This window comes from Saccopteryx leptura, chromosome 3, assembly GCF_036850995.1.
Source record: "Saccopteryx leptura isolate mSacLep1 chromosome 3, mSacLep1_pri_phased_curated, whole genome shotgun sequence".
Classification (NCBI taxonomy): Eukaryota; Metazoa; Chordata; class Mammalia; order Chiroptera; family Emballonuridae; genus Saccopteryx; species Saccopteryx leptura.
Window position 1 is genome coordinate 5,522,954 of NC_089505.1, and position 12,329 is coordinate 5,535,282.

Sequence of the window (12,329 nt, forward strand, 5' to 3'; positions counted from 1 at the left end):
CAGCGAGGGCACTGACCCGACAGGGAGCGCCGCTGCATCTCGGCCCTGCTCCAGGGCCAGCGGTGACGGCAGGAGGCACTGACCCGCAGGGAGCGCCGCTGCGTCTCGGCCCTGCTCCAGGGCCAGCGGTGACGGCAGGGAGTGCACTGACCCGACAGGGAGCGCCGCTGCATCTCGGCCCTGCTCCAGGGCCAGCGGTGACGGCAGCGAGTGCACTGACCCGACAGGGAGCGCCGCTGCGTCTCGGCCCTGCTCCAGGGCCAGCGGTGACGGCAGCGAGGGCACTGACCCGACAGGGAGCGCCGCTGCGTCTCGGCCCTGCTCCAGGGCCAGCGGTGACGGCAGCGAGGGCACTGACCCGACAGGGAGCGCCGCTGCGTCTCGGCCCTGCTCCAGGGCCAGCGGTGACGGCAGCGAGTGCACTGACCCGACAGGGAGCGCCGCTGCATCTCGGCCCTGCTCCAGGGCCAGCGGTGACGGCAGCGAGGGCACTGACCCGACAGGGAGCGCCGCTGCGTCTCGGCCCTGCTCCAGGGCCAGCGGTGACGGCAGCGAGGCACTGACCCGACAGGGAGCGCCGCTGCGTCTCGGCCCTGCTCCAGGGCCAGCGGTGACGGCAGCGAGGGCACTGACCCGACAGGGAGCGCCGCTGCGTCTCGGCCCTGCTCCAGGGCCAGCGGTGACGGCAGCGAGTGCACTGACCCGACAGGGAGCGCCGCTGCATCTCGGCCCTGCTCCAGGGCCAGCGGTGACGGCAGCGAGGGCACTGACCCGACAGGGAGCGCCGCTGCGTCTCGGCCCTGCTCCAGGGCCAGCGGTGACGGCAGCGAGTGCACTGACCCGACAGGGAGCGCCGCTGCGTCTCGGCCCTGCTCCAGGGCCAGCGGTGACGGCAGCGAGTGCACTGACCCGACAGGGAGCGCCGCTGCATCTCGGCCCTGCTCCAGGGCCAGCGGTGACGGCAGCGAGGGCACTGACCCGACAGGGAGCGCCGCTGCATCTCGGCCCTGCTCCAGGGCCAGCGGTGACGGCAGCGAGGGCACTGACCCGACAGGGAGCGCCGCTGCGTCTCGGCCCTGCTCCAGGGCCAGCGGTGACGGCAGGGAGTGCACTGACCCGACAGGGAGCGCCGCTGCATCTCGGCCCTGCTCCAGGGCCAGCGGTGACGGCAGGGAGTGCACTGACCCGACAGGGAGCGCCGCTGCATCTCGGCCCTGCTCCAGGGCCAGCGGTGACGGCAGGGAGTGCACTGACCCAACAGGGAACACCGCTGCATCTCGGCCCTGCTCCAGGGCCAGCGGTGACGGCAGGGAGTGCACTGACCCGACAGGGAGCGCCGCTGCGTCTCGGCCCTGCTCCAGGGCCAGCGGTGACGGCAGGGAGTGCACTGACCCGACAGGGAGCGCCGCTGCATCTCGGCCCTGCTCCAGGGCCAGCGGTGACGGCAGGGAGTGCACTGACCCGACAGGGAGCGCCGCTGCGTCTCGGCCCTGCTCCAGGGCCAGCGGTGACGGCAGGGAGTGCACTGACCCGACAGGGAGCGCCGCTGCGTCTCGGCCCTGCTCCAGGGCCAGCGGTGACGGCAGCGAGGGCACTGACCCGACAGGGAGCGCCGCTGCGTCTCGGCCCTGCTCCAGGGCCAGCGGTGACGGCAGCGAGGGCACTGACCCGACAGGGAGCGCCGCTGCGTCTCGGCCCTGCTCCAGGGCCAGCGGTGACGGCAGCGAGTGCACTGACCCGACAGGGAGCGCCGCTGCGTCTCGGCCCTGCTCCAGGGCCAGCGGTGACGGCAGCGAGGGCACTGACCCGACAGGGAGCGCCGCTGCATCTCGGCCCTGCTCCAGGGCCAGCGGTGACGGCAGGGAGTGCACTGACCCGACAGGGAGCGCCGCTGCGTCTCGGCCCTGCTCCAGGGCCAGCGGTGACGGCAGCGGCAGCGAGTGCACTGACCCGACAGGGAGCGCCGCTGCGTCTCGGCCCTGCTCCAGGGCCAGCGTGTGACGGCAGCGAGGGCACTGACCCGACAGGGAGCGCCGCTGCGTCTCGGCCTGCTCCAGGGCCAGCGGTGACGGCAGCGAGGGCACTGACCCGACAGGGAGCGCCGCTGCGTCTCGGCCCTGCTCCAGGGCCAGCGGTGACGGCAGCGAGGGCACTGACCCGCCAGGGAGCGCCGCTGCGTCTCGGCCCTGCTCCAGGGCCAGCGGTGACGGCAGCGAGTGCACTGACCCGCCCTGGACCCCGCTTCTTCTGCCCTGCACGGTGGGGATGATGACAGTACCTCTCAGTGTGGGGACTTGAATGCTGCTCGCTGAGCATGTGGTGCTGGGAGCCTTCACAGTGTGTGTGTTCTTATTGTTGGTTAGTTTGGTCACTACACACCCAGGGTTTAGGTATAGGAACTTGATTTTACCCGTCTTCTCAGATTTGATAACACCGCACCACCCAAACTTATAATCGGCTGAATAATTGAACAGAATACTAATTTTATTAAGGGAATATTCTAGTAACAACTGTACTCAGACTGTTCTGAGTGGTGTTAAGGTAACCAGGCAAACTAAATTAATAGTTAATTTATTAACACTTATTTATCACGGACAAAATCATACCAAAGATAGTTTTAATAGGCTACTCTATTAAGGTTTGATAGTGTAGAAATGTTACTTCTCTGTGACAGGAGTGCGATTTGCTGAGACGCTTGATCCTTAGGTTTCTTTTTCTTTCGTTTATCTGAACTTTTATGTAAGATCAGTAGCTGGAGCACACTAATACTCTGCAGTTTCCTTTCCCTGCGAAGGGATGGGAGTGTCCGGGAGGGATTGGTGGTGGTGACTGAGGGCGTGGGCTCCTCCCCGTGCTCCCTGTGTCTCCGTGTGTTCCTGATCCTTCGTGTTCCTGCTGAGCCCACGCTCCCGCCCTCCCAGACGCCCGTGACGTGTCTGCTTCTTTAGTATGCAGTAGTTTGGGATTCTTGTTTGATGCTTCTCAGAAACTGCTGCTCTCGTGTCCTTGGGGATCTATCTGCCGGCACATATGGCTGTTTTATTATTGTCACAGATGATGTACAACTGGGCTTTGAACAAAACGATTGAGTTCCCTGGGGGGTAGTTTGCCTTTTTGGTGTATCTTACTCTGGGAGGGCGAGGCTTTGGAGGAGCAGGGCAGTTTTAAACGCCAGTTAACATCTGGGACTGTTATGTGTAACGTAAAGATGATTTCATGGTAGTGGTGAACATCTCAGAGTCTTGGGATAAAAATCGGACTCCCATAATAAAAATGTAAATGTATGTCCTAAATTAATGAGTAGTTCTTGTTTTCTAAAGTGCAGTTTCGAGGCCTCTGGAGGAGGCACGGGAGTGTCATGTCCAGCACGGGGGGTGGTGGGGGGCGTGGGAAGTCCTGCCCAGGGAGTGTCATGTCCAGCACGGGGGACGGTGGGGGGCGTGGGAAGCCTGCACAGGGAGTGTCATGTCCAGCACGGGGGGCGGTGGGGGTGTGGGAAGCCCTGCACGGGAGTGTCATGTCCAGCACGGGGCCGGGCACGCCGGGCAGGAGGGGGCGGGTGGTCGCCACACTCACTGCACACACACAGGCTGTAGCCTCTTCACACGCGCTGTGACTCGTGAGGGCTCTAGAGTTGCCAGAGGGAATTGAGATGGGGACATTTACAAAAGTACCAGTTTCACTTACTTTGCTGCTTGACCCAGGCTGGACAGAGAGGCAGCTTGTGTGATTCGGGGAGACGAGAGCAGGACTCGGACTAGCGTAGCTTCCATTTTGTAGCTCACTGCGTGTTCTCAGCTCTCGCCCTGGCTGCCAGGGCCCTGCTGCAACCCTGAATCTGGTTTGGTACTTTCCGAGCACACGTGCTCACTTATCCTGCATGTTCCGGGCCATGGGATGCGGTGAGTGTGTGCCTCATGGTCGAAGAGAGACGGGCAAGCCCAGTCAAGCTTGGCTGGAAACGAGCCTTGTCTCATTTTCTGGGGTACTTTTCATGCAGTTTGTATAGTTACCCCCATTCTAATAACCCATTTTTTGTACTTATGTTCAGGTAAATACTGGCTGTGCCGTAATTATCAGTGAAGAACAAACTAGTGGGTTGAGGAAGTAGAGAAGAGTTTCTCTGTGATGGGCTTTGAGCACCTGAGCCCAGAGTGCAGCTCTGCGTCGGAGCGCCCGAGAGCCACAGAAAAGAGCAGCACTCAGGGCTGACGCAGTCTGACTGGCACTGACGGGGTTTGACTGGGCTCGGGGTGTGTGAAGGACGGAGTGACTGGTGTGCTGGGTGTGGAGGGGGAGCAGGAGAAGAGTGTGGACCCGTCGCGCTGAGCAGTGCTGAAGGTGGGGAGGGCCCGAGAGTCAGAGCTGTCCTCGGGCACTCTGCACCCCCCACCCCGATGCAGTGTGACCCAGCTAAACCAGACCCTCCCCCATGCAGTGTGACCCAGCAAAACCAGACCCTCCCCCATGCAGTGTGACCCAGCAAAACCAGACCCCTCCATGCAGTGTAACCCAGCAAAACCAGATGCCCCAATGCAGTGTGACCCAGCTAAACCAGATGCCCCAAAGCAGTGTGACCCAGCTAAACCAGACCCTCCCCCATGCAGTGTGACCCAGCTAAACCAGACCCCCCCAATGCAGTGTGACCCAGCTAAACCAGATTCCCCAAAGCAGTGACCCAGCTAAACCAGACTCCCCCATGCAGTATAACTCAGCAAAACCAGATGCCCCAATGCAGTGTAACTCAGCTAAACCAGACCCTCCCCCATGCAGTGTGACCCAGCTAAACCAGACCCCCCCATGCAGTGTGACCCAGCTAAACCAGACCCTCCCCCATGCAGTGTAACTCAGCTAAACCAGATGCCCCGATGCAGTGTGACCCAGCTAAACCAGATGCCCCCATGCAGTGTGACCCAGCTAAACCAGATTCCCCAAAGCAGTGTGACCCAGCTAAACCAGACCCCCCATGCAGTGTGACCCAGCTAAACCAGACTCCCCCATGCAGTGTGACCCAGCAAAACCAGACCCCCCATGCAGTGTGACCCAGCTAAACTAGACCCCCCATGCAGTGTGACCCAGCTAAACCAGACCCCCCCATGCAGTGTGACCCAGCTAAACCAGATGCCCCCATGCAGTGTGACCCAGCTAAACCAGATTCCCCAAAGCAGTGTGACCCAGCTAAACCAGACCCCCCATGCAGTGTGACCCAGCTAAACCAGACTCCCCCATGCAGTGTGACCCAGCAAAACCAGACCCCCCATGCAGTGTGACCCAGCTAAACTAGACCCCCCATGCAGTGTGACCCAGCTAAACCAGATGCCCCCATGCAGTGTGACCCAGCTAAACCAGATTCCCCAAAGCAGTGTGACCCAGCTAAACCAGACCCCCCATGCAGTGTGACCCAGCTAAACCAGACTCCCCCATGCAGTGTGACCCAGCAAAACCAGACCCCCCATGCAGTGTGACCCAGCTAAACTAGACCCCCCCATGCACTGTGACCCAGCAAAACCAGACCCTCCCCCAGTGTGACCCAGCTAAACCAGACCCTCTCCCATGCAGTGTGACCCAGCTAAACCAGACCCCCTCATACAGTGTGACCCAGCTAAACCAGATGCCCCAAAGCAGTGTGACCCAGCTAAACCAGACCCTCCCCCATGCAGTGTGACCCAGCAAAACCAGACCCCCCCATGCAGTGTAACTCAGCTAAACCAGATGCCCCAATGTAGTGTGACCCAGCTAAACCAGATTCCCCAAAGCAGTGTGACCCAGCTAAACCAAGACTCCCCCATGCAGTGTGACCCAGCAAAACCAGACCCCCCATGCAGTGTGACCCAGCAAAACCAGACCCCCCCATGCAGTGTGACCCAGCAAAACCAGACCCTCCCCCATGCAGTGTGACCCAGCTAAACCAGACCCCCCATGCAGTGTGACCCAGCTAAACCAACCCCTCCATGCAGTGTGACCCAGCTAAACCAACCCCTCCATGCAGTGTGACCCAGCTAAACCAGACCCTCCCCCATGCAGTGTGACCCAGCTAAACCGGACCCTCCTTGATGCAGTGTGACCCAGCTAAACCGGAACCTCCTTGATGCAGTGTGACCCAGCAAAACCAGACCCTCCCCCATGCAGTGTAACCCAGCTAAACCAGACCCCCCCCCCTATGCAGTGTGACCCAGCTAAACCAGACCTCACCCCCAATGACACAATGGTCCCACCTGTGGGATGTAAACCTCTGGGATTCATAGGTGAAATCACAGGGCATCAAACTCGTGTGAGTTCCACCTAAATAAACTGCATTTTAATTGATTTAAAAGAAAAAAATCAAATGAGAAGAACATCGCATTGTGCGTGGGCCTCAGCCCAGCTTGTATGGCAGTCTTGTGACGGAGTCCAGGGTAAATTTCTCTCTAGAAGCAAGGTTGTAAGAATAACCTAAGTACATTTGTTGATTTTGGGACTAGTAGTTTGTACTGAAAATTAGTTACAGTTACATGCTGTAAAAGTGAAGAGTCCCGTTCACACTCACGGCAGGACTGAGGCGGACGGCTCCCCGCGCCCTCGTCCTGGGCCTGGCGCAGCTGGACGGCCCTCAGGGACAGACGGGCCACGGCTGGAGTTCCCCGACTCGACTCGGCGTTTAGAGCTGCGTTTGTCACCTAACTGCTTGAGCAAGACACCTAGAACTGAATTCTAGTGACCAAATCCTGACCGTGGCTCAGTAGCAGTGCCTGCTGACTGGGCGGTTACAGAGACGGGCAGAGTCTGCAGTCCCGGTCAGATGCCCGCGTGTGCGGGAGGTCAGTGTGCTGCCCTTGCCGACGTCAGCTGCCCGGCAGCCCATCTCCCACAGGGGACGAGTGCGGCCAAGAGACTTTGTAACTTGTCCCAAGTCACATAATTGAATTTCAAAATGAAAATCCCTCCTCTCTCTCTCAGTGTCTGTCTCAGATGTTTGAAGTAATGATACGTTTTTTAAAAATGGTGAATCTTGTTTTTCATTTATTATTCTTATAAAAAATGAATCTTTTTAGAATGCCGTTTTCCTAAAAATATACCATTTTGTTTTCTTTCAGGATTTGGAGTTCCATGGAGTGATGAGGTTTTATTTTCAAGACAAAGCTGCTGGAAACTTTGCAACAAAATGCATCCGGGTCTCCAGCACGGCCACCACGCAGGACGTCATCGAGACGCTGGCGGAGAAGTTCCGGCCCGACATGCGCATGCTGTCCTCCCCCAAGTACTCGCTCTACGAGGTGCACGTCAGCGGAGGTCAGTGTGCGGGTGCAGCCTGCGTCGGGCGTGGGCGGGGCCGTGGGCGGAGCCTCCGTGTCCCGGAAAGGTTCTTAGCCACCCCTGGCACGCGTGCCTGTTGGGAGTCAGAGTGCATGTAGGGTCACATGTGCTCATCCTAAGTAAAGTTATCCGGCAGGTCTGGGTGTCACATACATGGATGACCGGATGCTACTTGCCTTTGGAGAAATTTTTCTTGTAACTCTAATGTGTAGATTATAATAGTAACCTAGTTAAATACATGAGATAACTCACCAGTCTTACTGGATTCTTTTGGGATGTGAAACAGCCTATTTTCATTACTGTTTGGGGAAATGGGAGCATCTTGAAGAAGCTCTCTATGTAGTTAGCTATTTCTCCTCGTAATATTTAAAATATCTGAAAATACTTCATATATTTATATCAAATGACAATTTAAATAAGACTGATTAGAAATACAGAGATTTATAAATTTGGGTGCTTTAGAAATGTTGAGTCACCTGAGAAACTACCTAATGCAGAGCAAATAAAGGGTTATACAAACCCAGTTTGAATACCTGTTTAAGTTCTATCCACAAATCCTATTTGAACATTATTTTATTTTTTACTTCAAAAATACAGCTTTCTTTGTAAATTTGAAATTGGGCAAAACTTTTTGTCCAGTGTGAAATTCCAGTATGACTCAACACTTGTTCCCCCAGCAGTGGAGTGTGGGCCGTGGTGGTTGGTGGTTTATCCCGGGTGTCAGGTTGGGAGTGTCGCCTGCACAGAGAGTGCCCAGGCTGAAGGGGACCGTGGGGCACAGCCTCCATTCCGGACAGGTCCTGGGGCTGAGGTTTTCCTGCACCCAGAATCGTCCAGGAGGAAGGCATCTCTCGGACTTCAGCCCTTTCTCTGTGAGCTCTGGGGCCGGTGGAGGACCACCGAGAGAAGACTGTAGTACCCAGGATGTAGGGTTGGAATTTGAGGTCTAACAGTTTTTTTAAAGAACTGTTTTTCTTTAGGTTTTCTTTTCTTTTTTAAAAAATTTATTTTTATTTTTTTTATTCATTGAGAAGAACGGAGGCAGGAGAGACACAGACTTCTGAATGCGCCCAACCGAGATCCACCCAGCAAGCCCACTAGGGGGCAGTGCTCTGCCCATCTGGGGCATTGCTCCATTGCTCAGCAACGGAGCTCTTCATAGCGCCTGAGGCAGAGGCCATGGAGCCATCCTCAGCACCCAGGGCTAACTCACTCCTACTGAGCCATGGCTGCAAGAGAGGGAGAGAGAGAGAGAGAGAGAGAGAGAGAGAGAGAGAGAAGGGGGAGGGATGTGGAGGAGCAGATAGGCGCTTCTCCTGTGTGCCCTGACCAGGCCTAGGTTGTTTTTTTTTTAATTTTTAAAAATTGAGTTTTAGAGAGAGACAGGGAAGGAAAGAGAGGGAAGAGAAATGAGAAGCATCAACTCGTAGTTGCTTCACTTCAGTTGTTCATTGATTGCTTCTCATACGTGCCTTGGGGGGGGGGGCCTCAAGCCAAGCCAGTGACCCCTTCTCAAGCAAGTGATCTTGGGCTTCAAGCCAGCAACCTTGGGATCATGTTGATGAGCCCACACTCAAGCTGGCAAGCCTGCTCTCAAACTGATGAGCCCACTCTCAAGCCAGCATCCTCAGGGTTTCAAACTAGGGACATCAGTGTCCCAACTCAGCGCTCTATCCACTGCACCACCACTGGTCCAGCACCTTGAGATTTTCTTTATTAGATTTGTTTTTAATAAAAAAGTAAAATATATGACTTGTAAGGTAGTGAAAACAACAGAGGAGTATAAAGGAAAAGGAAGTGGTCTCTTCCCAGCCTGAGGCGAGGGGACAGGACGGTCTGGCTCTGTCCTTCCATGTCCTGGTGCCCAGAGCAGAGGCCCCTGTGCCTCAGACGCGAGGGAGCCCCGGTGTGCGTGCTCGGGCTCCTCCGGCTCCCAGAACCGGCACTGCTAGGCCAGAGAGCACCTGACAGCTCACTCACTGAGTAGCCGTGTTCAGACAGATAATGAGTGTTTATGCTCTTACAACTTTGTGACTGTTGGAAACAAGGAGTATACATAAAGGGAAGGGAAAACCCAGTATCTCATTCCATTCTCAATCACAGTTACTCCCCACTGGGGGGGGATACCCATGGGCCCTACCCAGTTCGAGACCCGGGTGCTCCCGTGGGGGTTTGGGGCAGTGCTTGTGGTTTTGTTCAGCACCGTGGAAAACCCAGCTCGACACCCACATGACACCTGCATCCTCTGAGTGGATGGGACAGCGTCTGACAGATGGGACTTCTCCATTGGAAATTGGAAATTCTCCTCTGAACTCTGGGAGCCAATTCCAGGGAAACTCCACTGTCCCCTTTTTGTGTGTTAGGGTTCCTTTGTGAGGTCAGCTGGAGAAAGAAAAAGCATGAGACCCACTGAGGCAGGAGCCAGCTCAGTGTGTGCGGGCGTGTAGGGTCCCGACGACACTCACACTCGGGTTCACGCGCGTGTACTAGGGGATCGCACCTTGTTCCTGCTTTATACAGTGTGTCCGTAAAGTCATGGTGCACTTTTGACCGGTCACAGGAAAGCAACAAAAGACGATAGAAATGTGAAATCTGCACCAAATAAAAGGAGAACTCTCCCAGTTTCATACCTATTCAGTGCAGTTCGATGTGGGCTCACGCACAGATTTTTTAGGGCTCCTTAGGTAGTTATCCCGTATAGCCTCTACAGACTCGTCACTGACTGATGGCCTACCAGAACGGGGTTTCTCCACCAAACTGCTGGTTTCCTTCACCTGCTTATCCCACTGAGTAATGTTATTCCTGTGTGGTGGCGCTTCCTTATAAACTCACCAATATTCACGTTGCAATTTGGTCACGGATTTGAATTTAGCGAGCCACAGAACACACTGAACTTTCCTCTGTAGTGTCCACATCTCAACTGGCATGGCCGTGCCTGGGCTGCTCCGCTGTATACACAGTGTTACATCATCATCTGTGCATGCGCACATGCTGCCACATCATCCTACAGAAACTGGGAGGCATTCCTTTTATTAATATTTGGTGCATTTCTGTCTTTTGTTGCTTTTCTGTGACCAGTCAAAAGTGCACCATGACTTTACGGACACACTGTATTTATGATTTAGATGTATTTGTTCTTAATATTAGTTTTTTGAAAACACAGTGTGAAGGGTTTTTACTTAGTACAAATTTTATAATACGGTGGTAATTTTGGTTTATAGGAGGAATTTTAAATTTCTCGATCCAATTATAGATCTATAACTTGGTTTTCATTTCTCATGTTTTTAGTTGATAAAATAATTTAGAATTTGTTAGGCTTGTATGCTGGTGATTAGCGTTACTGTTTACATGTATTATTTACTAAATGTCTCTATCGGTCTTTTTATCTTTTAAATTTGTTCTGTTAAGTCTTGCTTCCTGGGCCACAGTCATGCTGCCTCCTCTCTTTGCTGCCCTCTTAGCACCTCCTGTACACAGTTAGCTGGACAATCTTTGCCGACTGTAGGCTCCTAGTGGGTGGTCAGGCCGTGTGGAGCCCCAGGGAGTTCTTGAGTGGGCTGCCACTTTCCCGGTCGGTGTGCCCGGGCTCGTGTGGTTTCCACTGAGGAGGAAAGTGTTGCACGAACTGGGCACTTGATGGTGACAGAGGAGAGGGTGGTGGCCTCGTGGTGGAGGGATGAGGGTTGAGGAGGGTGAGTGGCAGACCCTGCAAGGCTGGTGATGCCGTTTGGGTCACTGCCCTTTTTTTTTCTTTCTCTCTTTTTTTTTTTGATTGATTTTAGAGAGATGAGCGGGGGAGTATTAGCTTGTCGTTCCACTTAGTGGTGCCGTCGTCGGTCACTTCTTGTGTGCGCCCTGACGTGGGATCAGCCCTGCAACCTTGGAATTTTGGGATAACTTTAACCAATTGAGCCTGCCAGCCAGGGCTCGTTACCCTTTCTTGATAGCATGTAACAGTCATAGGAGAAGAAAAGTTCCATGTGACTCGGTGGAGCTTCTGTGATGTATTAGCATCACCCCTGGCTGCCCTGTTGCGTTGAGGTCATTTCATTTACAGAAACAGGCTCACAGTGAGTGCGCTACTCTGTTTTCCCCCTGCTTCGTGGGTGTCTCTCTGATTTTCCCAGTAAGACTGAGTGTTGTCAGGAGTGGTCCCTGGTCAGTGTCTGCACTTGGTCTGGGTAGTATACGTACAGTGCAACAAAATACTATTAAAATTCTCACTTAACATTTGGAATTATATTTCAGTCTGTCACCAGGTACTTGAGGTAATAAGGTGTTTTATGTGAATAGAATTGTAGTGGCTGGAGCCATTACATAACCACGGCTTATTTTTTCTCATTTCATGTTTTGAAGAAGAAAGAAGATTGGATATAGATGAGAAGCCACTTGTTGTGCAACTGAATTGGAATAAAGATGATCGGGAGGGCCGGTTTGTCCTGAAGAATGAGAATGACGCTATTGCTCCTAAGGTGGGCATCTCATGGGAGCCCCTCCCCTCTGGGGGCCGGGGCCAGGTCCAGGACCAGGGCTCAGCATCCTCCCGGGACCAGGACCAGAACCAGGGCTTAGCATCCTCCCGGGACCAGGACCAGGGCTCAGCATCCTCCCGGGACCAGGACCAGGACCAGGGCTCAGCATCCTCCTGGGATCAGGACCAGAGCTCAGCATCCTCCCGGGACCAGGACCAGGACCAGGGCTCAGCATCCTCCCGGGACCAGGACCAGGGCTCAGTATCCTCCCGGGACCAGGACCAGGGCTCAGTATCCTCCCGGGACCAGGACCAGGGCTCAGTATCCTCCCGGGACCAGGACCAGGGCTCAGCATCCTCCCGGGGCCAGGACCAGGACCAGGGCTCAGCATCCTCCCGGGACCAGGACCAGGACCAGGGCTCAGTATCCTCCCGGGACCAGGACCAGGGCTCAGCATCCTCCTGGGACCAGGACCAGGGCTCAGCATCCTCCCGGGGCCAGGACCAGGACCAGGGCTCAGTATCCTCCCGGGACCAGGACCAGGGCTCAGCATCCTCCCGGGGC

At 55.3% G+C, this 12,329-nt stretch overlaps 1 protein-coding gene across 17 annotated transcripts in view; it reads left to right on the plus strand.

Annotated features, from left to right (window-relative positions):
• AFDN (afadin, adherens junction formation factor) overlaps positions 1–12,329 on the plus strand; it is a 150,382-nt gene that overhangs the window by 25,803 nt on the left and 112,250 nt on the right. For 9 of the 17 annotated variants that reach the window (XM_066372832.1, XM_066372838.1, XM_066372840.1 and 6 more), the window contains exons 2-3: positions 7,074–7,269; positions 11,650–11,765. In XM_066372832.1, the coding sequence (XP_066228929.1) occupies positions 7,074–7,269; positions 11,650–11,765 (312 nt within the window). The remainder of the gene's footprint in view (positions 1–7,073; positions 7,270–11,649; positions 11,766–12,329) is intronic. The other 8 variants (XM_066372833.1, XM_066372839.1, XM_066372842.1 and 5 more) reach the window with 1 other exon arrangement.